Source organism: Bufo bufo, chromosome 3 (assembly GCF_905171765.1).
Source record: "Bufo bufo chromosome 3, aBufBuf1.1, whole genome shotgun sequence".
Taxonomy (NCBI): domain Eukaryota; kingdom Metazoa; phylum Chordata; class Amphibia; order Anura; family Bufonidae; genus Bufo; species Bufo bufo.
Window position 1 is genome coordinate 133,583,825 of NC_053391.1, and position 24,912 is coordinate 133,608,736.

Sequence of the window (24,912 nt, forward strand, 5' to 3'; positions counted from 1 at the left end):
TCGTCAAAACCGGAGAGGGGGAGGGGTTTGCCTTTATGTAAAGTCTTGTCTAAAGCCCACACTCCGTGAAGATATAAGTGAGGGACATGAACATGTGGAGTCACTGTGGGTAGAGATACATGGAGCTAAAAACAACAATAAATTACTAATAGGAGTTTACTATAAACCACCTAATATACCAGAGTCCACAGAAAATCTACTACTAAACGAGATAGACAAGGCGGCAAATCATAATGAGGTGGTTATTATGGGGGACTTCAACTACCCAGATATAGACTGGGAAACTGAATCTTGTATATCTCATAAGGGAAACAGGTTCTTGGCAATAACCAAAGACAATTACCTCTCCCAACTGGTTCAGGACCCGACTAGAGGGACGGCCATACTGGACTTAGTATTAACCAATAGGCCTGACAGAATAACAGACGTGCAGGTTGGTGGACACCTGGGAAATAGTGACCATAAAGTAATAACCTTCCAATTATCATTCAAAAGAGCGTTTCTACAGGGAGGAACAAAAATACCAAACTTCAAAAAAGCTAAATTTAGCCAACTAAGAGAGGCCATTGGCCTTTCTAACTGGGACAAAGTCCTCAAAAATAAAAATACAGCCACAAGATGGGATATCTTTAAAAACATCCTAAAATCTCATTGTGTGAGGTACATACCGTATGGGAATAAAAGGTTAAGGAACAAAAAAAAACAATGTGGATAAATAGAACTGTAAAGAAAGCAATAAATGACAAAAAGAAAGCATATAAATCACTAAAACAGGAGACCGAGAGATTAATTGCCAAAGAGAGTAAAACTAACCCTAAAATGTTCTTCAATTATATAAATGTTAAAAAGTATAAAGAGTAAGGAGGGGGGAGTCGCAGAGAGCGACGAGGAGAAATATTTTTTTCTCCAGTGTATTCACTGAGGAAAATAAACTGTCAGATGACATGCAGAATGTAAAAATAAATTCCCCATTAAAAGTGTCCTGTCTGACCCAGGAAGAAGTACATCAGCGACTTAAAAAGATTAAAATAGACAAATCGCCTGGACCGGATGGCATACACCCCCGTATCCTAAGGGAATTAAGAAATGTCATAGCCAGACCCTTATTTCTGATATTTGCGGACTCTATATTGACAGGGAATGTTCCACAGGATTGGCGCATGGCAAATGTGGTGCCAATATTCAAAAAGGGTCCAAAAACAGAGCCTGGAAACTATAGGCCGGTAAGTTTATACCCCCCTAGTGACCAGGCCCTTTTTTACAAATCGGCACTCCACAACTTTAACGGTTTATTGCTCGGTCATGCAACTTACCACCCAAATGAATTTTACCTCCTTTTCTTCTCACTAATAGAGCTTTCATTTGGTGATATTTCATTGCTGCTGACATTTTTACTTTTTTTGTTATTAATCGAAATTGACCGAAAGTTTTGCAAAAAAATGAAATTTTTCACTTTCGGTTGTAACAATTTTGAAATAAAACTACATTTCTATATAATTTTTTCTCTAAATTTATTGTTCAACATGTCTTTGATAAAAAAAAATGCAATAAGTGTATATTTATTGGTTTGCGCAAAAGATATAGCGTTTACAAACTATGGTACAAAAATGTGAATTTCCGCATTTCGAAGCAGCTCTGACTTTCTGAGCACCTGTCATGTTTCTTGAGGTGCTAGAATGCCCAGACAGTAGAAACACCCCACAAGTTACCCCATTTTGGAAAGAAAACACCCCAAGGTATTCTGTGAGGGGCATGGCGAGTTCCAAGAATTTTTATTTTTTTGGCACAAGTTAGCGGAAAATGATGTATTTTTTTTATTTTTTATTTTTTCTTACAAAGTCTCATGTTCCACTAACTTGTGTCAAAAAATAAAATTTTACATGAACTCGCCATGCCCCTCACGAAATACCTTGGGGTGTCTTCTTTCCAAAATGGGGTCACTTGTGGGGTATTTATACTGCCCTGGCATTTTAGGGGACCTAAAGCGTGAGAAGTAGTTTGGAATTCAAATGCGTAAAAAATGCCCTGTGAAATCCAAAAGGTGCTCTTTAGAATTTGGGCCCCTTTGCGCACCTTGGCTGCTAAAAAGTGTCACACATGTGGTATCGCCGTACTCAGGAGAAGTAGGGCAATGTGTTTCGGGGTGTATTTTTACATATACCCATGCTGGGTGAGAGAAAAATCTTCTATGAACTCACCATGCCCCTCAAAAGTGATCTTTATAGCGCCGCAGCGATTTTTACGGTGTTTTTGCAGTGATCAAAAAAATAATAATTCTGTCACTGCGGTGGGGCGGACTGAACGCAAGTGTGCGCACAAGATCAGGCCTGATCGGGCGAACACTGCGTTTTTTTGTAGAGCCTATAGAACACGTCCTATTCTTGTCCGCAATTGCGGACAAGAAAAGGCATTTTCTATATAGTTCTGGCAATGTGCGGATCCGCTAAATGCGGAAAGCACATTGCCGGTGTCCGTGTTTTGCGGATCTGCGGTGTCCGTGTTTTGTGGATCCGCGGTGTCCGTGTTTTGCGGATCTGTGGATCCGCAAAACACATACGGACGTCTGAATGGAGCCCTACAGGGGTAGGGGGTGATCAATGACAGGGAGTCTATATGGGGTGATCACCCCCCTGTAAGGCTCCATTCACACGTCCGTATGTGTTTTGCAGATCCGCGGATCCACGGATCCGCAAAACACATATGGACGTCTGAATGGAGCCTTACAGGGGGGTGATCAATGACAGGGGATGATCACCCCATATAGACTCCCTGATCACCCCCTGTCATTGATCACCCCCTTATAAGGCTCCATTCAGACGTCCGTATGTGTTTTGTGGATCCGCGTTTCCGTGGATCCGCAAAACACATACGGACGTCTGAATGGAGCCCTACAGGGGGGTGATCAATGACAGGGGGGTGATCAGGGAGTCTATATGGGGTGATCACCCCCCTGTAAGGCTCCATTCACACGTCCATATGTGTTTTGCAGATCCGCGGATCCATGGATCCGCAAAACACATACGGACGTCTGAATGGAGCCTTACAGGGGGGTGATCAATAACAGGGGATGATCACCCCATATAGACTCCCTGATCACCCCCCTGTCATTGATCACCCCCCTATAAGGCTCCATTCAGACATCCGTATGTGTTTTGTTGATCCGCGTTTCCGTGGATCCGCAAAACACATACAGACGTCTGAATGGAGCCTTACAGGGGGGTGATCAATGACAGGGGGGTGATCAGGGAGTCTATATGGGGTGATCACCCCCCTGTAAGGCTCCATTCACACGTCCGTATGTGTTTTGCAGATCCGCGGATCCATGGATCCGCAAAACACATATGGACGTCTAAATGGAGCCTTACAGGGGGGGTGATCAATGACAGGGGATGATCAGCCCATATAGACTCCCTAATCACCCCCCTGTCATTGATCACCCCCCTGTAAGGCTCCATTCAGACGTCCGTATGTGTTTTGTGGATCCGCGTTTCCGTGGATCCGCAAAACACATACGGACGTCTGAATGGAGCCTTACAGGAGGTGATCAATGACAGGGGGGTGATCAGGGAGTCTATATGGGGTGATCACCCCCCTGTAAGGCTCCATTCACACGTCCGTATGTGTTTTGCAGATCCGCGAATCCATGGATCCGCAAAACACATACGGACGTCTGAATGGAGCCTTACAGGGGGTGATCAATGACAGGGGATGATCACCCCATATAGACTCCCTGATCACCCCCCTGTCATTGATCACCCCCCTGTAAGGCTCCATTCAGACGTCCATATGTGTTTTGTGGATCCGCGGATCTGCGAATCCGCAAAACAAGGACCTGTGTCCTCTGGTGGTCGATCCAAGCAAAAGGGACCACCAGAGGACCAGGTAGCAGGTATATTAGACGCCGTTATCAAAACAGCGTCTAATATATCTTTTAGGGGTTAAAAAAATCGCATCTACAGCCTGCCAGCGAATGATCGCCGCTGGCAGGCTGTAGATCAGCTTGTTTACCTCCGGTTCCTTTGAACGCGCACTCCTGTGTGCGCGCGTTCACAGAAAATCTCGCGTCTCGCGAGATGACGCCGATCGGCGTTAGTGTGACCTGGCAGAGCCGCCGCATTGACGCTGATCAGCGTTAGCGAGACGGGAGGTGGTTAACATCTGTTGTGGGTAAACTGTTTGAAGGTTTTCTGAGAGATGCTATCTTAGAGCATCTCAACGGAAATAAGAAAATAACGCCATAATAGCATGGCTTCGTGAGGGATCGGTCATGCCAAACTAATTTAATCAGTTTCTATGAGGAGGTCAGTTCTAGACTTGACAGCGGCGAATCAATGGATGTCTATATCTGGACTTCTCCAAAGCATTTGACACTGTACCACATACAGTAAAAGGTTAGTATATAAAATGAGAATGCTCGGACTGGGAGAAAACCTCTGTATGTGGGTAAGTAACTGGCTCAATGATAGAAAACAGAGGGTGGTTATTAACGGTAAACACTCAGATGGGGTCACTGTCATTAGTGGGGTACCTCAGGGGTCAGTATTGGGCCCTATTCTCTTCAATATATTTATTAATGATCTTGTAGAAGTCTTGCATAGTAAAGTATAAATTTTCGCAGATGACACTAAACTGTGTAAAGTAATTAACACTGAAGAGGACAGTATACTACTACAGAGGGATCTGGATAGATTGGAGGCTTGGGCAGATAAGTGGCAGATGAGGTTTAACACTGACAAATGTAAAGTTATGCACATGGGAAGGAATAATGCAAGCCACCCGTACATACTAAATGATAAAACACTGGGTAACACTGACATGGAAAAGGATCTAGGAATTTTAATAAACAGCAAACTAAGCTGCAAAAACCAGTGTAAGGCAGCTGCTGCCAAGGCCAATAAGATAATGGGTTGCATCAAAAGGGGCATAGATGCCCGTGATAAGAACATAGTCCTACCACTTTACAAATCGCTAGTCAGACCACACATGGAGTACTGTGTACAGTTCTGGGCCCCTGTAAATAAGGCAGACATAGCAAAGGAGGGCAACTAAAGTAATAACTGGAATGGGGAAACTTTAGTACCCTGAAAGATTATCAAAATTAGGGTTATTCACTTTAGAAAAAAGACAACTGAGGGGAGATCTAATTAATATTTATAAATATATCAGGGGTCAGTACAGAGATCTATCCCATCATCTATTTATCCCCAGAACTGTGACTGTGACGAGGGGACATCCTCTGCGTCTGGAGGAAAGAAGGTTTGTACACAAACATAGAAAAGGATTCTTTACGGTAAGAGCAGTGAGACTATGGAACTCTCTGCCTGAGGAGGTGGTGATGGTGAGTACAATAAAGGAATTCAAGAGGGGCCTGGATGTATTTCTGGAGCGTAATAATATTACAGGCTATGGCTACTAGAGAGTTGATCCAGGGAGTTATTCTGATTGCCTGATTGGAGTCGGGAAGGAATTTTTTATTCCCTTATGATCAGGGACATAAAGTTTGATTTATTGCGATTGTGGTCCCTTTTCCCGCCCATGATAATGGTGTGGTCGGATATAGTGCCTCGTAAGATGTGGCAGGAGGCACGGTTGGTAGTGCGCATTAATAAAGCAAGGATTAAGTTAAATAGGGCGATTAGTAGGTTCATGGCCAGGAATGGGGCGGTGGCGGTCAGGCATCCTGCGTTAGAGTCAGGTAGTGGTGGATTCTGGAGAGCTGACGGAGTGCACCTCAACACGGTGGGTATTGATTTGTGGTCCCTGGGTTTGCAGGGAAGTATTGAGAGGGCGTTGAGGTTGTGGAGGAACGCGCAAGCTTGAGGGTAGTAGGGTTCCAGCTGCGTGTTGTTGGTGGTGGGAGGTCCTAAAAGTTAGTGGTATAGGATGGTATTGGAGAAAGGAAGGGCCTCAATGGTGGGGCTGGACTCTCATAGTTGGGGCACTTGGTTGCTTCGGAGAGGCGTCCATCAGTTGGTGTCTCCGAGCCGGTGTTTTACCGCTGGAGGGAAGATGGAATTGCCATGTTGGTTTTTTTATTTAATTTATTGTTCATTTATTGTTCATTTATGTTATGTATTTATTTAATTTAATAAACGGCTGCTGTGGCCGATTTTATCCGAACAGTGGCTGTGTGTGCTTATTTGGGGGAGAGGTGTGAGCATGGGGAAGTTTGGGGGTTGTTAGAGAGGTCCTGAATAAATAACCAATAACCTAATCATGTGCCCACTTGCCTCTTTACAAAACATGGGCAGAGCGGGATGAGGGTTGTGTGGTTATGCCCGGCCAGACATTTATTATACTCTATGCCAGTGAAGTCACACAGATTATACCTAAAATCTACAGGAGCTCCCTTGCTGGTGTTCATTTCAGTTCTGGCGCCTGGACCTGCACACATGTGCTTCAATTATTAAAGGGGTTAGGCCATGATTGATGAAAAAATGAAAATCAGATATCATAACAATCTCTTTCTAACAAAGCTAGAACCAGCTCTGTACCTACTTATATGTTTCATTTATTTATTTTACTCACTTCTATATCGCTGATATGTTCCACAGCGCTTTATAGACATTATCATCACTCACTGTCTCCAAGTGCTCACTATCTAAGTTCCCTATGAGTATGCCTTTGGAGTGTCGGATGAAACTGGAAGACCTGGCAGAAACCCACGCAAACACAGGTAGAACATACAAACTCCTTGCAGATATTATCCTTATCCATACCCAGAATCCCCGTCAATCAGCTGTTTGAGGAGGCCACGGCCCCAATGTTCCTAGACTGTGCCACATTGAAAGAAAAAATATCTTCCTGCCATGCCTGACCACTGTGCTGTTCATGGCTGCTCATAATACCTGGAGAAACAGAGAGTTGGTGACACAAAGGGTGACAAAATAGTTAAAAAGTGCTTGTTTTATACAATTGTCTGGCAATCTTAACTCAATGGGGGAGTAGATATATGGCTGCATGAGTCAGTCACCAGCCAATATCTGAAGTGCCTCTGAGTGCATTAGGTGTGGTGGATGCCAATTAGTAATGAGTTACAACAATCAAGGCAGTAATGGATCAGGGCAACAATGAGAGTTTTTTTTGTTTTCACAGTAACAAAGGTGGCGGATACTAGAGATGTTTTTGAGGCGAAGAGGGCATAAGCGGGCAAGAGACTGAATACAGGGGGTAAAGGAAAGATCAGTGTCAAACATATCACTGAGACAGTGGGCATGCTGTTATGATAGTGCCACACACTGAGAAGGAGATATCAGGTTTAGTTAGGTTGGTGAAAGGAGAAAACACCAGTAGTTCAGTTTTTGAAAGACTCAGTTTCAGATAGAGAAAGGACATGATGTTAGAGACAGCGGACAGACAGTCACTGGTGTTCTATAGTATATATAAAGTATATAGTTGGGTGCCATCTGCATAGAGATGGTACTGGAAACCAAATCTGCTGATAATCTGTCCAATAGGGGCTGTATAGAGAGAAAAAAGGAGAGGACCTAGGACTGATCCCTGAGTAACCCCAACAGCAAGAGTGAGAGGAGAAGAGGTAGAGCCAACGAATAATACACTGAAAGAACGACCAGAGAAATAGGAAGAGAACCAAGAAAGAACGCTGTCCCTAAGGCCGATAGATTGGAGAATGGTGATGAGTAGACAGTAGTCTACAGTGTCGAATGCGGCAGAGAGATCAAGGAGAATTAGTACAGAGTAGTCACTGTTGCATTTACTGTAGCTGTCTGAAAGTCATTGGTCACCTGTCACAGCCAGACAGCTGAGAAGCTCTGACAGGAGCTTTCCAGATCCTCCTCCTTGAATTTCTTTGTTTTGGTTTAGTTCCTCATCTCGTTAGTCTATCTCAGCTGTCATGCAGTTGGACTGATTGCTGCCCTTTAAGTTCCTCCCCATAATGCAGTAGTGTGCGGCTTATACAACTTCCTGGAGTGTGTGTGCATGCTGTTTCTATTTCCCAGTCATCTGCAAGATAAGTGTTGTTCCTTTATTTGTTATTTTCTGTCTGCTGGATTTTAGGAGACCCTGACTCCCTCCGTGTCTAGTGTAGGGAGCCGGTGGTCGTGTCCCCTCACTATTGTAGGGTATTCAGGTATTAGATAGCCGAGGTACGTGGATATGCGCCCATCCACCTTTGGGGTGTTCGCATAGGCTGAGCAGTGAGGGAAAGTTGCAGATCTTATGCAGGGGTCTCCCTTTTGTTCCTTAGTTGTGGATCCAGTGAGTCATTGATTGTATTACATTGTCTTGTTTCCTGTACACCATCCGTGACATCACTTTGGTGAGGGCAGTTTCTGTAGAATGTAGGGTGCGAAAACCAGATTGTAATGGATCAAGGAGAGAGTTAACAGAGAGATCGTGGATGAGGCGACAGAAGACCAGATGTTCCCGGATTTAGAGATGAAGAGGAGACTAGAGACAGGTCTGTAGATGCACAAGATGCATTAAGAATCATTAGCCTCCCCAGTCACACATACTTGAAAGGCACATCACTACTTTTTTTCAAATACAACTTTTTTTGCTGTCATTTTTGTTACATGTTAGCCATGTAAAAACATTATTTTTGCATTTTTTGTTGAGGTGAAATAAAAACCTAAGCGTGGAAGCAAACTTGCACACCTACAGATTGTGAACTCGCTTTTCTGTAGTAAAACTCTGGCAGAAGACATTAAGGAGTTAAAGCAATCCATGCCTTGAAAACATGCAGGGACTTTGCACTATTTTATGGTGTGGCATAATATGTTTGAGTAATTAAGAGGATGTAGAAAGAGAGTAGAATAAGATTGAACAGTAGAGTTGAGAGAGCGAGGAGATCAAGGAACAGAACAATGGGTGAGTAGAACGTTAGTCCTTATAGATACATTGCATCTGAGCAGAAAAATCTGCAGGATTATACAAAGGAGGATTAGTAAATGTTGTCATCCACTAGATTATAATATTGAGGGTTGTTTGTAAGTACTGCCACCGCAGAAAAAATATGCCACTTGTACTATTTAAAATCTGGAAGTTAACATTCCCAAAAATGGTGCAGATGTGAGATTCTGTGGCATTTTCTACTGCAAAATCTTTTTAACCAGCTAAGAATGATCAGACCTGGTTTATACTGCAGAAGAGTTGTACTAGTGTAGTGGCACATGCAGTTATTACATACAGCCAATTATATTTGTGTCAGTACATTGTGTGCATGACTGAGAAGGAGATGGACAGACAGACAACTAGACAGACAGAAAAAAAACATCAAAAGACAAAGCTAGTCAGCACCTTCTAACAAAGTGAAATAAATCTGTCACTGCAGTGCAAAAGCAAACAATCATAAAGAAGCCGCAGCACTTGTGGACGATAAGATATCTGCAAATATGTCATATTTCTATTATTTGAATTGACATTACTGCTATATTTACTCTGCTTATTGATTTGAGGTCTTTGTCACATATTTCCATCACATTGTGTGAGCTCAACTGCCATGACAAGAGTACCTCATGTAGATGGGTCCCTACTAGAGATGAGAAAATTGATTCTAATGAATTAAAATGGTTCAACTGCTGGTAAGCATCTAAAGGCTGTCTCTGCTGTTCAAGAGACTCCCCCCCCCCCTTGATTGACAGGGTGAGACATCTTGCCTGACCCTGTCAGTCTCGTGCCTGTGCTGTTGCTATGACTATTGGCACAACAAGTATGGAGGATTTGCTGCTGCTGCTGCCTGAGCAGTGCAGATTCTGACTGCGCACGCGCCGCTGACTTCTGGGTACACTCACAAGTGGAGGAGGTGCTTCTGCATCCAAAGCCTCCACTTCAACTTATGGCTGTACCCAGACATTCGCAGTCGGTATCTGCAGATCCTCTGCACTTGTGCCAATACTCGGAGCAATGGCTCAGGTGCAAGATTGATAGGGTCAAGCGAAATGTCTGGCCCTGTCAATCAAGGAGGAGAGCCTCTTCAGCAACGGGACCAGCCCCTTGGTGCTCCAGGAGACTGAATATGAACAAATTTGATCAGTTAGAATCGATTTGCTCATCTCAAGTCCCTACAGGAACTAGGATAGGTCATCAATATAAGATCAGCAGGGGTCCGACTCCTGGCACACCACGAGTTAGCTGTTTGAAGGGGACGAGTAGTTGTAATTACAATGTGTCAACTCTGCAAAGGAAATGCACACTCGCGGAGGCAGCACTCGCACTGCTAGCCCTTCAGACAGCTGATCGGTGGGAGTACCTTGAGTCGGACCCCTGCCGATCTGAAAATGATGACCTATCCTGAGTATAGGTCATCAATATCTTTGCACTGCACAACCCTTTCAATTTGATAATTCTACGATCTCAAATATTTAATAACAATAATATTTAGATGTAATAGCGAATGTGTTAATGGTAACTGGATGATAATTGAACAGTCTTCTCTTTCACTTACATCAACTGCTACTTTTCTTTATCCACATTTGCAGTATTGCAGTGCTCTACCTCCCAGCATGCTACCCATTAAGCACATCCATACTACATAACATAGCACTGGTGAGAAGGCTCATATTAGACACCAGTCTATACTCATTGTCATAATTTTACACATTTTCTAGCCATCTTTCATCTGAAAGAAGGTACCCTTACAGCATTATATGAGAGGTCCTACAATCTGTAGAGCACTGCAGAATATGTTGTTGCTTTGAAAAGTGACAATTCACACTGTGTTCTAGCCCTCCACTGGGATTGCCATAGGGGGAATACATATAAATACTATGCCCCTAACCTATTCTTCCCAGATATAAACGAACAGCAAGGAGATCAAATGAGGTCAAAAGATGAATCCCTTGAACTCCGTTGGCCTCACTGAATTCAATGTACCCATGGTGGTATATGTTTGTATACTTTTGGCTCAGCAGGGGCTATAAAGAAGTGCGAACCTGCCTTATAAAATACACTGCTCAAAAAAATAAAGGGAACACTTAAACAACACAATGTAACTCCAAGTCAATCACACTTCTGTGAAATCAAACTGTCCACTTAGGAAGCAACACTGAGTGACAATCAATTTCACATGCTGTTGTGCAAATGGGATAGACAACAGGTGGAAATTATAGGCAATTAACAAGACACCCCCAATAAAGGAGTGGTTCTGCAGGTGGTGAGCACAGACCACTTCTCAGTTCCTATGCTTCCCGGCTGATGTTTTGGTCACTTTTGAATGCTGGCGGTGCTTTCACTCTAGTGGTAGCATGAGACGTAGTCTACAACCCACACAAGTGGCTCAGGTAGTGCAGCTTATCCAGGATGGCACATCAATGCGAGCTGTGGCAAGAAGGTTTGCTGTGTCTGTCAGCGTAGTGTCCAGAGCATGGAGGCGCTACCAGGAGACAGGCCAGTACATCAGGAGACGTGGAGGAGGCCGTAGGAGGGCAACAACCCAGCAGCAGGACCGCTACCTCCGCCTTTGTGCAAGGAGGAACAGGAGGAGCACTGCCAGAGCCCTGCAAAATGACCTCCAGCAGGCCACAAATGTGCATGTGTCTGCTCAAACGGTCAGAAACAGACTCCATGAGGGTGATATGAGGGCCCGACGTCCACAGGTGGGGGTTGTGCTTACAGCCCAACACCGTGCAGGACGTTTGGTATTTGCCAGAAAACACCAAGATTGGCAAATTCGCCACTGGCGCCCTGTGCTCTTCACAGATGAAAGCAGGTTCACACTGAGCACATGTGACAGACGTGACAGAGTCTGGAGACGCCGTGGAAAACGTTCTGCTGCCTGCAACATCCTCCAGCATGACCGGTTTGGCATTGGGTCAGTAATGGTGTGGGGTGGCATTTCTTTGGAGGGCCGCACAGCCCTCCATGTGCTCACCAGAGGTAGCCTGACTGCCATTAGGTACCGAGATGAGATCCTCAGACCCCTTGTGAGACCATATGCTGGTGCGGTTGGCCCTGGGTTCCTCCTAATGCAAGACAATGCAAGACCTCATGTGGCTGGAGTGTGTCAGCAGTTCCTGCAAGACGAAGGCATTGATGCTATGGACTGGCCCGCCCGTTCCCCAGACCTGAATCCAATTGAGCACATCTGGGACATCATGTCTCGCTCTATCCACCAACGTTGCACCACAGACTGTCCAGGAGTTGGCAGATGCTTTAGTCCAGGTCTGGCAGGAGATCCCTCAGGAGACTGTCCGCCACCTCATCAGGAGCATGCACAGGCATTGTAGGGAGGTCATACAGGCACGTGGAGGCCACACACACTAATGAGCCTCATTTTGACTTGTTTTAAGGACATTACATCAAAGTTGGATCAGCCTGTAGTGTGTTTTTCCACTTTAATTTTGAGTGTGACTCCAAATCCAGACCTCCATGGGTTGAAAAATTTGATTTCCATTTTTAATTTTTGTGTGATTTTGTTGTCAGCACATTCAACTATGTAAAGAACAAAGTATTTCAGAAGAATATTTAATTAACTCAGATCTAGGATGTGTTATTTTTGTGTTCCCTTTATTTTTTTGAGCAGTGTACAAAGAATGGATAAAAGCTGTAATTTATACTGCATTAACATGTGCATGAATTTTCTGTATTTTTCTGTGTCAGGGATATTACGTTACATGTGGATATTAGTTTTGATGAGTGTCGGTTCAACGCGTCATGGTCATCGAAAACCAAGAAATGAGGGTGAAGAACAGGTGGAAAGTAAGTTCTCCCTTTAGTTAACCCCTTCCCGACCGCAATCTGTATATATACGTGATAGCTGCACATACCCCGTGCAGCTACCACGTATATAAACGTTCTGGCAGCTCTTTAATCCAAGCGCTGCAAAGCGCTTGGATTAAAGGGACACTGACAGGCCAAATCAGCATATATAGTTAGATATATGACATTACAGGTCTTATAGAGTCTTTTAAAAGCATATAAGTATCCCCCCTGTCCACCTTATAAAGAGCGAAATATAAAGTTTTATAACCTGCTTGTCCGGTCAGCAATCTGCCCAAGGGGCGGCGTTTCATGTGAAAATGCGCCCAGCCAGCCTTCCCAACTGCCGTTCTTAAGCCCCGCCCAGCTCATCATTATTCACTTCGCTGGGCGGCGGCTAGAACTCTCCCCAGTCCCGATCCTGCGCATGGGCAATTCAATCCTCTGGGACGCACTATTAACCCCTTTGACGATGTGAGTGAGCAGCGCTCTGAAGTGCTGCTCTGAACAGTGCATGGCTGAGGCTGCAGCTGCCTCCAAGACGCAGGCAGGCTGTGTGTGTACGCATGCGCGATCTAACCACGGCGGGGCGCAGGCGCAGAAGATTGGGCATGAACGATGCCCAGAGGATTGAATTGCCCATGCGCAGGATCGGGACTGGGGAGAGTTCTAGCCGCCGCCCAGCGAAGTGAATAATGATGAGCTGGGCGGGGCTTAAGAACGGCAGTTGGGAAGGCTGGCTGGGCGCATTTTCACATGAAACGCCGCCCCTTGGGCAGATTGCTGACCGGACAAGCAGGTTATAAAACTTTATATTTCGCTCTTTATAAGGTGGACAGGGGGGATACTTATATGCTTTTAAAAGACTCTATAAGACCTGTAATGTCATATATCTAACTATATATGCTGATTTGGCCTGTCAGTGTCCCTTTAAAGCTTCTGCCCCTGCCCTGCTGCTGTCACGGACAGCATACAGTGCAGTAATGCCGGCAAGGGACCAATCAGAGTGGCCCCTTGCCGACAATCGATCCGATTGGTTAGTCTGTGCACTGCAGACTAACCAATCGGATTGCGGCAGTGAAAAAAATGCCGGTTTCATGCTCTGATCTGCTCTCTGCAGATCAGAGCATGAAATCAGGTAGGCTCCTCGTAATACCCCCCCATCTGTGCCCCCAATCTGTGGCTGTGCCCCCCCTTGTGTCCGCCTGCAGCTCATCTCCTAGAGGCAGCTGCCCTGATGCGGTCCGCCCCCTCCCCGCCCCATGCATTCAGTCTCACCCGCCCCTCCTGCCCCAGCCTTCCTCAATATTGGCGGCCGTACCCCCCGATCCCCCCCCCTTTCCAGCGCTGCCCCCGATCCCCCTGCTGTGTGTGATGGCGGCGGCTCCATTACTGAGCCACCGCCATCAGCAGAGAGTGTCAGCTCTATGCTGACACTCTCCTGTAACCCCATAGATGCCGCAAAATACACATATTAGGTGTCACCGCGTCCGTAACGACCGTCTCTGTAAATATATCACATGATAGACCCCGTCCGATAAACACCATAAAAATAAAATAAAAAAAACAGTGCCAAAAAAGCTATTTTTGTCACCTTACATCACAAAAAGTGCAACAGCAAGCGATCAAAAAGGCTTATGACCCCCAAAATAGTACCAATCAAACCGTCACCTCGTCCCGCAAAAAATGATACCCTATTTAAGACAATCGCCCAAAAAATAAAAAAGCTATGTCTCTCAGACTATAGAGACACTAAAACATAATTTTTTTGGGTTTCAGAAATGCTATTGATGTGTAAAACTTAAATAAATAAGAAAAAGTATACTTATTAGGTATTGCCACGTCCGTAACGATCTTCTCTATAAAACTATCACATGACCTAACTCCTCAGATGAACGCTGTAAAAATAAATAAATGAAAACTGTTCCAAAACAGCCAATTTTTGGGTCACCTTGCCCCATAAAGTGTAATAATGAATGATCAAAAAATCCTATGTACCCAAAAATGGTACCAATAAAAACCTCAACACTTTCTGCAAAAAAACGAGCCCCTGCACAAGACGATCGGCATAAAAATAAAAAACATATGGCGTTCAGAAAACCAATCCAGCACAATCTGCCTTCCAAAAACCGTATGGCATTCCTTTCCTTCTGCGCCCTGCCGTGTGCCCGTACAGCAGTTTACGACCACATGTGGGGTGTTTATGTAAACCGCGGAATCAGGGTAATAAATATTGAGTTTTGTTTGGCTGTTAACCCTCAATGTGTTAAAGAAAAAAAAATTATAAAATGGAAAATCTGCCAAAAAAGTGAAATTTAGAAATTTCATCTCCATTTTCCTTTAATTCTTGTGGAACGTCTAAAGGGTTAACAAAGTTTGTAAAATCGGTTTTGAGTAACTTGAGGGGTGTAGTTTCTACAATAGGGTCAGTTATGGGGGTATCCACTATGTAGGCCCCACAAAGTGATTTCAGACCTGAGCTGGTCCTTAAAAAGTGGGTTTTGGAAATTTTCTTAAAAATTGTAAGAATTGCTTCTAAACTTCTAAGCCTTCTAACGTCCTAAAAAAATAAAATGACATTTCCAAAATGATGCCAACATAAAGTAGACATATGGGGAATGTTAAGTAATAAATATTTTATTAGGTATGACTTTCTGTTTTAGAAGCAGAGAAATTGAAATTTGGAAAATTGAGAATTTTTTTAATTTTTGGGCAAATTTGAGATTTTTTCATAAATAAAGGTGAAATATATTGACTCAAATATATGACTATCATGAAGTACAATGTGTCACGAGAAAACAATCTCAGAATGGCGTGGATAAGTAAAAATGTTCCAAAGCTATTACCACATAAAATGAAGCATGTCAGATTTGTAAATTTTGACCTGGACACTGGGGCATCAATGACCATTGGTCATGAAAGGGTTAAATCTGACACTGCAAATGTTCATTCTACAAGGGAAGCAAAAATACAGTAAAAAGTTGCAATCTATTAACAATTATAGCATTTTTTATGGTCCATCAGCAGGCCTGGACTTCACGATCATGGTATATTTCATTGTTATATCGCATATTGTCGGAAATAATATTTGTCTATTGGGACGTATAAGATTGCAACTCTACAATCTTGTGGTTGCAAAAAATCATCCATGTCTATCACCAGGAAATCAATAAATGACTAGTTGATTTCTGTTATAGCAAAGGCAGTAGCCTATAAATTACAGACTACAAAACCTATAGTAAGAAAACAAAATTATCAGGTAATCACCACATGTACTGTAGACTGAGCCAAATGAGTCTTAACCCCTTAGTGACCAGCCTGTTTGGGGCCTTGCTGACCAAGCGTTTTTCTTCCTTTTTTCATTGTCGCGTTCCAAGAGCTAAAACTTTATTTTTTTAATTTTAAATTTTTGCGGGACAGGTTGAAGTTTTTAATGGCGCCATTTTGGGGTACACATAACTTTCTGATTAACTTTTATTAAGGCCTCCTGCACACGAACCGAGCCGCAAATTGCAGGCCGCATTGCACAAACACCGACCGTGGGGCAGCCGCAGCGGATCGCGGACCCATTCACTTTAATGAGTCCGCGATCCGCCCCTTCTGCAAAAAGATAGGACCCACAAATGTGGTCCGCAATACGGCAACGGGACACCTACGGTTGTGTGCAGGAGGCCTAACTCTTTCTGGGAGGGAGATGGGAAAAACAGCAATACTGCCAGTGAATTTTTACGTTATAAGTTTTATGGCATTAATTTTTCGGTATAAATAACATAATATCTTTATTCTCTGGGTCAGTACGATTACAGTGATACCAAATACATATATGTTTTTGCATTGCCGCTTCCCAAGACACATCATTTTTTTCTTTTTCTTTTTATGGAGTTGTGTGGGGCATGATTTTTGCAGGACGATTTGTATTTTTCATTGGTATCATTTTGGTGTAAATGACGCTTTTTGATTGCTAGTTATTCCGTTTTTTCGGTGGCAGCTAAGAATACATTTTTTTTTTTTTTTTACGGCGTCCACTGTGGGGGCTAATTTTTGTGATATTTATGTAGTCCGGGTCCTTAAGGACATGGCAATACCAAACATATGGGGGAGATTTTTTTTGCAATTTTTGAAAAGCGTATTTTCAATGGAACAAAAAAGCGTAATTTTTTAATGGGATTTTTTTTTTATTGAATAAATGTTTGTTTTTTCTTACTTTTTTTTCCACTTAATAGTACTACAAAGGGACTATAACAGACAGATTTTTGATTGATTTTAAAATGCAATGCACTATCCCTATAGTACATTGTATTTTAATGTCAGTGCTATTCTGACATTGACCAGCAGGCTCTCATGGGACACCACTCCCCGCTGCACGGGGGACCCGTGCAGTACTTAGACTGGGCCGCCGTAAAAAAGTGGCGGCCCAGCCTAAGTCCCCTTATTGACCGCCGTAAAAAGGCGTATGGGTGGTCACTAAGGGGCTAAAGGGGTTTTCTGGGATTACTATGAGTTTAACAGATATGCTCATGTAGTTGCTTACCTCATGTACATCTTCCCCATGCTTTTTTCAACAAACCCATGATGCACTTCTTATGTGTCAAACCCATGAGGAGCCGTTGCAGTGGATGGGAGTGGTAGTGGCTCTGATGAGATGTTGTGTCTCAGTGTACTCTCTCAGGCTGTCACTCCTTGGGGATCGGTGCAGTGAAAGAGTAGTTTAAAGAATCAGGCCAATGTCTAAAAGTCTGTATTTAACTTGTGGTACATCCAGCTGTATTAAGTACAAAGTGCAGATTCTGGCACAAGATAAGGAGGTATGGTGGCTGGTTGGATGGCAATAGGTTGGCATTAGCAAGGTCTTGTGTATTTAGGTGTCCACTGTAGCACAGGCTTAATGTTTGTCTTTCCTAGAGATGGTTTAGGTGGTGGTTTCTGAGCTGTTGTCCCTCATCTTGATGCAGTGTCTGTAAGGCTAAGTTCACACGAACGTGTGTGATCTGTGGCCGTATTGCGGCCCGCAAATTGCGGGCTGCAATACACGGCCACAGTTCCGTGTGCATTCCGCATCACGGATGCGGACCCATTCACTTCAATGGGTCCGCAAATCCGGAATTGTGGAACGGCCGCCCGGAACGGGACCCCTCGGAAGCACTACGGAGTGCTTCCGTGGGGTTACGTCCCGTACTTCCATAGGACATGTCCTATCTTTTAGCGGAACGGGCGGATCGCGGACCCATTAAAGTGAATAGGTCCTCGATCCGATGCGGCTGACCTACGGCCGGCGATCGTGCATTGCGGCCCGCTATTTGCGGGCCGCAGCACGGGCACGGGTCACACACGTTCGTGTGAACTTAGCCTAAAGCTGTATTTCACTGATCACTCTGCTGTCTTGTCTCTTAAATGTTTTCTTGAGGTAGGATTAAGTTGGTCTCACAGGAGAGTTTCCCTGACAGAGGAATAAGATACAGTTTCTGGGAGTGGGAGCTCTGACATGTGCTTGCTTCCTCACTCTCCCACTATAGGAACAGGAACTTCCTCTCCTCTCTTCCACTCCTACCAAGAGAGAAACAGGGTGGTTAATCCTGCTCCTGCCAACCATTTCCTCCTCTACTGGAATCAGTGTCGGACTGAGGTGCCTAGGGCCCACCAGTAAAATTTATTTTGGGGGCCCACTCTACGGATACATTCAAATATAATAAATAATCGAACAAGTTTTTTATATGAACATAGGCTGGTTGAGGTGCTGTACATTGAATATATGTATGTAGTGCAGTAAGTCTAGTGTGTTATGTACCACTTGTGCAGGGAGTGGGAGACTAGGGGCCCACCTTGCTAAGGGGCCCACCGGGGGATTCCCCTGTACCCCTGTGGGCCAGTCCGAGCCTGGCTGGAATACACGGCCACAACAATGAAATATGCATAACAATACAATACATTACAAATACTTGCAGATACCCCCTAGGACTGGAGTACTGCACATAATGTACTACAGCTACACCACCACCCTTAACAATACCCAGGTAGTTTATAGCTCATCCCACCCAGCTAGTTACATAGACAATCCCCTATCACTGCACCTTTTGCTACTTTGAGACACCCCGGGACATAACAGGAAATAAGAAAGAGCTGCATGGACTGTGACTATAGCCCAGAACAGAAGATAGGAGCAATAAAGGTAAAATAAATACATTACAAGATTACAGCTAACGTCATAAATGATAATTTTTAACCCCGGGCCCATTTTTAGTTTAGCATTTTTGTTTTTTCCTCTCTACATTCCAATAACTATAACTTTTGTTTAATTCTCTGTTCATATAGCCACACGAGTGCTTATTTTTTGCAGGATAAATTGTATTTTTTAAGGGCACTATTTCATTTCACACGTCTGTTTTTGGAAAAAAAGGGAAAAAAAGTTTGTGGGGTTAAATAAATAAAAAAAATAAACACAATTCCGCCAAGGTTTATGGGGTTTTGACATCACAGCGTTCACTGTGTACTAAATATGACATTAACGTTCCTATTCTGCTTCTCAATACGAATAAAAAAAAAAAAATTGAAAAATAATTAAGAAAATGAAAAGTATTAATCATACTTTATTATAAATATATTCTCAAATACCTTTCATTAGTTACAATGGCTCATTTTCTCTAGGGAGCAATCATTAGGAGAAATAAAATGGCCGCCATCCTATTAATACACACAAAACCTGTCCTAATCACACAGGAGGACAAGTTACTTCACAACACTGAGCTAAAGAGCTGCCTCATCCTCCTCTCCTATTTGGCAGGAATTATGACCCTGAACACAGCTGATAACAACTTCAGCTGAATTTTTGTGGGAATGGAGTTCATGAGGAGACATGAAGTACAGAGAGAACGGACAGGACAGACTGTGGTAATGTGGGACTTTGGTAATAACTACATACAAGTGCTGCTGACTAATAGGACAGCGGCCATTTTATTTCTCCTAATGATTGCTTCCCAGGCAAAACGAGCCATTATAAATAAGAAAAGGTATGTGGGAATATATTTATAATAAAATAATATTTAAGTATTTTCATTTTCTTAATTCCTGGAGAACCCCTTCAAGCAAGACTTTTACAAGATTTATGCTGTCTAAACTCCCCTCTTTTAGCAGGACTAGACAACCTTTTGCTGTGTATGGGGGCCCCCAACATTTCAACATGCCTGATCCTTTTATTAGAGAGATAAGCCCATTACAACCATAATGTTCCTTATGCCAGCCACAATACTGTCATTGCTCCCCATTTAAGTCACAACACCACTATGTCAACCCCAATGTGTCTGGACAGCCACAATGCAGTCTTGCCAGCCATATTGCCTTTGATTCCTTCTTAGCCAGTCACTATAGCCCTATAAAATCCACAAAGGCCCCATCCCAGATACAATTAGGAGAGCCAGCATTATTTGTGGATTTGGCTAAATGGGTATTCCAGAAGGAAAGAAAGGTCTTGGGTGGCCAGGCAATGGTTATTAAAAAAAAAAATTGTACTCACCTCATTGATCCCCCACCGCTTCTAATCCCATGATGCCCCTGTCCCCACTGCTCTCCACTTCTTACTGACGTGACATCTTGACAAAGCAGGAAATAGCTGGTAATGCTGCTGAACCAATCACTGGCTGAGGCGGGTCATCACTGTAGCCAGTGATTGGCTAAGTGGAATTCCCAGTCAATTTCTGCCTTGTCAAGACAGGAGCATGAAATGAAGAGCAGCAGGGACCTGGGCACCATCAAAATGGCAGCAGTGGGGTCAGGGCCAGGTTATAGGGAGGGCACTAGGTGCTTGTTCCCCCGGGCTTACACCACTCAGGGGGACTAAGGGGCCTCCACTGGTAGCTTCCTTATATTCCAAAAGGGCCTTTTTAAGCAGCACTACTGTTAAAAATAGCATTGCTCCGTGTGTCTGGGACAACATAATGATGTCACCTCCAGCTACACAGAGCTCAGCCTCGGAGTTATACAGCAGCATGAAGGGGCTGTAACAAGACAAAGACTTGCAGCGGGCAGTGCACAAGAAAGGAAAAGTTACTGTAGACTAGTCCTTGGCAGCCTAATGTATGTTAAACTATTTAAACTAACAGGTCTTTATGACCTCGGCCTGCATGATTCCTCTAGTGCCTGTTGTCATGAAAGTCTCTTAGGTTCACGTCAGCATTAAAAAACACCGTATTTGGCATAGCCGGATGATTCCATGAACTGTTGGATCCCCATTGAATATAATTTGATCCGACAGGGATCTGGACGATTTACAGCATCAATGCCAGCTTTAAGCCCGACAAGCCAAAAACCAGGCTGGAAACTGGCCAGATCCCATTATAGTCAATTGGCATCTGGCGGTTCACAGCATTATCTGGCTATGCTGGATACGGTGAAATTCAGCAGGCTTTTCCCCTGCCAGAACAACCTGCCGGATTTTTTAATGCTGATGTGAATCTAGTCTTACTTATTGTGTGGGGAGAGGAGGTGGGGAGGCCAGGACACCAGGACCTGTTATGATTTATAGTTCCTCCACAGACTCTTTTCTGATGAAGTCGCAGAGCGATACAGGCTGTAATCTGCAGGTCAGTGGGCCTGAAGTCAATTATAGAGAAAGACTCACAGATGTAAATTGTTAGTGGCCTGTAATTCAGACACCTCTCCTCATACGTAATGCTGAGCCCCCTCACCCCACTACCTCCTGCATAGATGACTGCCCTCACCGACCTGTGAGGGACACTGCAGTTTCATCCTCTGTTCAGCTGATGTCAGACACAGCTCATTATCCTGACTGGACTTTGGTAAAGTTTTGTTGAAGGAGGGCTTAGATCGGTCCCCAACCTTTTGTACCTTGTGAGCCATATCCAACTTTGAGTGATGGCCGAGAGCAACACGCAATTCAAAAATAGAGGAGTGAAATTTTGCTTATAAATATTTGTGTGAACTATAATACTAGTATTATACCATCCAAATTGTCACTGTTTGGGGGTATATTTAGGAAAGGTCTGCAAAAATGTAATTGCCAGTATGTATGGTCAACCCCTTTAATAAAAGCTAAAGTTTTTTTTGGGGGGGGGGAGGGCCTACCAGAGGTTTTTTATCTAGGGGCCTCCACCAACCTTGATCCGGCCCCGGCAGGGGCATTAGCGAGGTGAGTATTAGCTAGCTTATTTTTTTTAACGTTTTTAAGGAAATCCAAGATCTTTTTTCTACTTGAATACCCTGTTATATGAGAATACTCTGCTAAGAATTCCATGACAAATCCACAGACATGTATTTCTTAAAATGCTTTAAGAAATGTGGCAGAGATGCTAATGTGGCCCACCCTCACTACGACTAGTGGTGAGCAATCACCGTGGATGCTAAAAGGGTGAAAATGTAAATTAATGCGAGTCAAAGGCCATGAGCAAAATATATGTCACGGTTCCCCCGGCCGCTGCTGTCTCCATGCGGTGGCAGCGTCCAGTTGCCGGGGGAACCAGGGCTGCTGGGCAGCCCGTTCTGAAGTGGGAGCCCCTGGTTTAATGAGGTGGTGCACCAGGGTTCCCAAGTGTCAGGACGCACTGCCGGCAGCTCCACCTGGTGTGCAGGCACACCGGCGTGAGATGCCTTTACTCAGTATAAAAGGCCGGCGCCTGCATGTGGCAATGAATTTCTTGTCCTCCAGCTCCCCCTGCTGTTTCCTTGCGTGTATTGAAGACACCTTTTGCTTGAAGTGGTGGTAATTTGGTATTGTATTGATCTCCTGGTTCTGACTTTTTGGCGTGTTTGGTTTTCTCGTTTGCCTCTGGCATATCTTGTACTTGATTATCAGACTGGCATTTGAACCTTTTTCTGTAAGACTCCTTTTTTAGTGTTTGTCTGTTTGTTTGTCTCTGTTTGTGTGTCGCCCCTTCATGTATTGCAGTATACGGACTGTCGCCCGTGCAAGTAGATAGGGATAGTGGGTCTGGGCAGTTTTTGGGCTGCACTGTGTTTGTGTGTGACGGTAGTTGTTATCCTGACAATAAAAATCTTGTCATGTTCTGGACTCATTTGCTTCTGGGGGTGGTCAGTTGTCATGGTGGAGTTGGACTTTGTCTCCAAACTTTTGGGCCAAAAGATTACGTAACGCCCATGTTGTAGAATGTGTCTGCAAATATACTCTTTCCCTCTTCCTTACCTCCCTTTCTATCCCTCTATATCTCTACACAGGTTTATTGTGTTAGGGTACTTTCACACTAGCGGCACGGACCTCTGGCCAATAGTCAGTGGGGCCGGAGCGGTAGTCCAGGGGCATGCATTCACTAGCGTCAGGACAGATCCGACAGGCTGTTTACCCGCCGCAACAGCCTGCCGGAGGTCCATGCCGCTAGTGTGAAACTAGTCTTACCTGTCTAAGCTTTACTTTTTTTTTAAGTACAGATCTTTTTGATATTATAGAGGTTCATTTTTTACAAGATATTTCAGAGCACCATATCCTTATTTAATCACTGGAACTTTTCAGTCCTAACATTACCATTATATCACCATTAAATATTGTAATTGTATTACCATATCTTTTTACAAAACCGTTAATAAACTAAAATTTTAATAATTTTCATGTTTCATCATAGATTTACCAAAGGATTGCAGTGAAATCCCACGGTACAAAGACAGTGGTGTCTACGTCATACATCCTACAGGCTTGCACCCGCTGATTGTGTACTGTGACATGACTACAGAGAGTGGGGGTTGGATTGTCATTCAGCGCAATAGCTTCAACTCAGAGATATCCTGGGATGAATCTTGGACCACTTACAAATATGGCTTTGGTAATGTGGAGAAGGACTACTGGTTAGGCTTAGAGTATCTCCATCACATTACTAAGCAGAAAGTCTATCAGGTGCGGTTTGTGATTCTAGACAATAACAATGAAGAGAAATATGCTGATTACAACCTCTTCAGTGTGGAAGATGAAGCTAATGGTTACAGGGTAAGAATGGGCAGCTACACAGGTACAGCAGGAGATGCCATGTCTTCAGTTCAACCGTCAGCCACACATGACAACATGAAGTTCACATCCAAGGACAAAGACCAAGATATCTATAGTGCCAACTGTGCAACCGGTCTTGGTGGTGCATGGTGGTATGCTGCCTGCTATGCTGCCAAGCTCAACAACAAAAATGGTATTTATTGGCACGGACTGTGTACTAACAATTGCCAAGGATCCACGGTAATGATCCGTCCAGCAGATTACTGTGTCTACCTATAAAATTTACAAAGCAGGAGGATATTGGGCTTCACTTCTGTAGCACTTTCATGCAATATTTTGTGTCTGTGGACACTTATGAACAAGATCTGAAAGATGGACACTCCGGAAGATTAATGTTCTTCTCTATATATGACAGATTTATGTATTAATACAATGTACATTGAAAATAAAGTGTGCTTTTTTGCGAAACTTATGTCATAAGTTGACTACACCAGTTTACCATCAGATAACTGAAATCTAAGCTCCCATAATTCACTTAATTCTGAACTAAATTTGGGCCTAGAGTCAAACCTGCCTTTTTGACTGGCTGACCATCTAGTGGTTTTAGATGTTTGACAAATGTTCGTTTGGCTGGGATTAAAAATGATTACATGTATTGAATTTCAACATGCCTGATCCTTTGTTCTTAAAGGGGTTCTCAGGTTCCATAATGGTTTTTTCATCTGCCCACAGTACCCTAAATACTACTTATTTTCACCCCATATACTTGTTTTTATGTCAGCACATTCCTTCCTCTTTTTTCCGCATCATTTCACCCGGGTAGGATATTTACAAGCAGCTTCCTGTTGGGTTTTCTAACCAAACCCTGTATGCTCTAAAATGTTTCTGAGGGCTGGCTCTGCCTACTACACTGTTACATCTCCCTTCTTCATTTTAGCTAAGCAGTACGAGCCCTGTGAAATGGTATAGAGAAAAGCATGCTAGGTTTTGTTTAGAGATCCCAACAGGAAGTGGATAAAAACAGGAAGTTCTGCATGTAAGTATCCTGTCCAGATGAAATGAGGTAGAAAAAAAGAGGAAGAAAATTCTGACAAAGTATATGGGGTCAAATATGATGTGTTTGGGGTACTCTGAGCAGATACAAAAAATCATTATGAAGCGGTAGAAACCATTCTAGGAAGATAAGTTTCCAGCAGTGGTGGCAGCAGCTTCCTCCCCTCTTTCTACTGAGAACACAAACTTGTTTGGCTGACAGTTACTGGAGGTATGTGACCACCTATCTGAAAGCCCATGGACAAAGATTTGGTGTG

The 24,912-nt window shown here is 43.7% G+C and overlaps 1 protein-coding gene across 1 annotated transcript; it reads left to right on the forward strand.

Annotated features, from left to right (window-relative positions):
* The first annotated feature begins 8,796 nt into the window (after window positions 1–8,796).
* On the forward strand, window positions 8,797–24,046 carry LOC120993268 (fibrinogen-like protein 1-like protein). The gene is made up of 3 exons (XM_040421817.1): window positions 8,797–8,832; window positions 12,562–12,660; window positions 23,244–24,046. The coding sequence occupies exons 1-3, from the start codon at window positions 8,829–8,831 to the stop codon at window positions 23,879–23,881; spliced, it is 741 nt and encodes a 246-aa protein (XP_040277751.1). The 5' UTR covers window positions 8,797–8,828; the 3' UTR covers window positions 23,882–24,046.
* The last annotated feature ends 866 nt before the right edge of the window (window positions 24,047–24,912 follow it).

What these genes read in the sequence shown, in the direction of transcription:
- LOC120993268 (XM_040421817.1), top strand. An exon ending in GGGTGAAGAACAGGTGGAAA is followed by an intron (nt 12,661 to 23,243) that starts GTAAGTTCTCCC and finishes GTTTCATCATAG; the next exon opens with ATTTACCAAAGGATTGCAGT.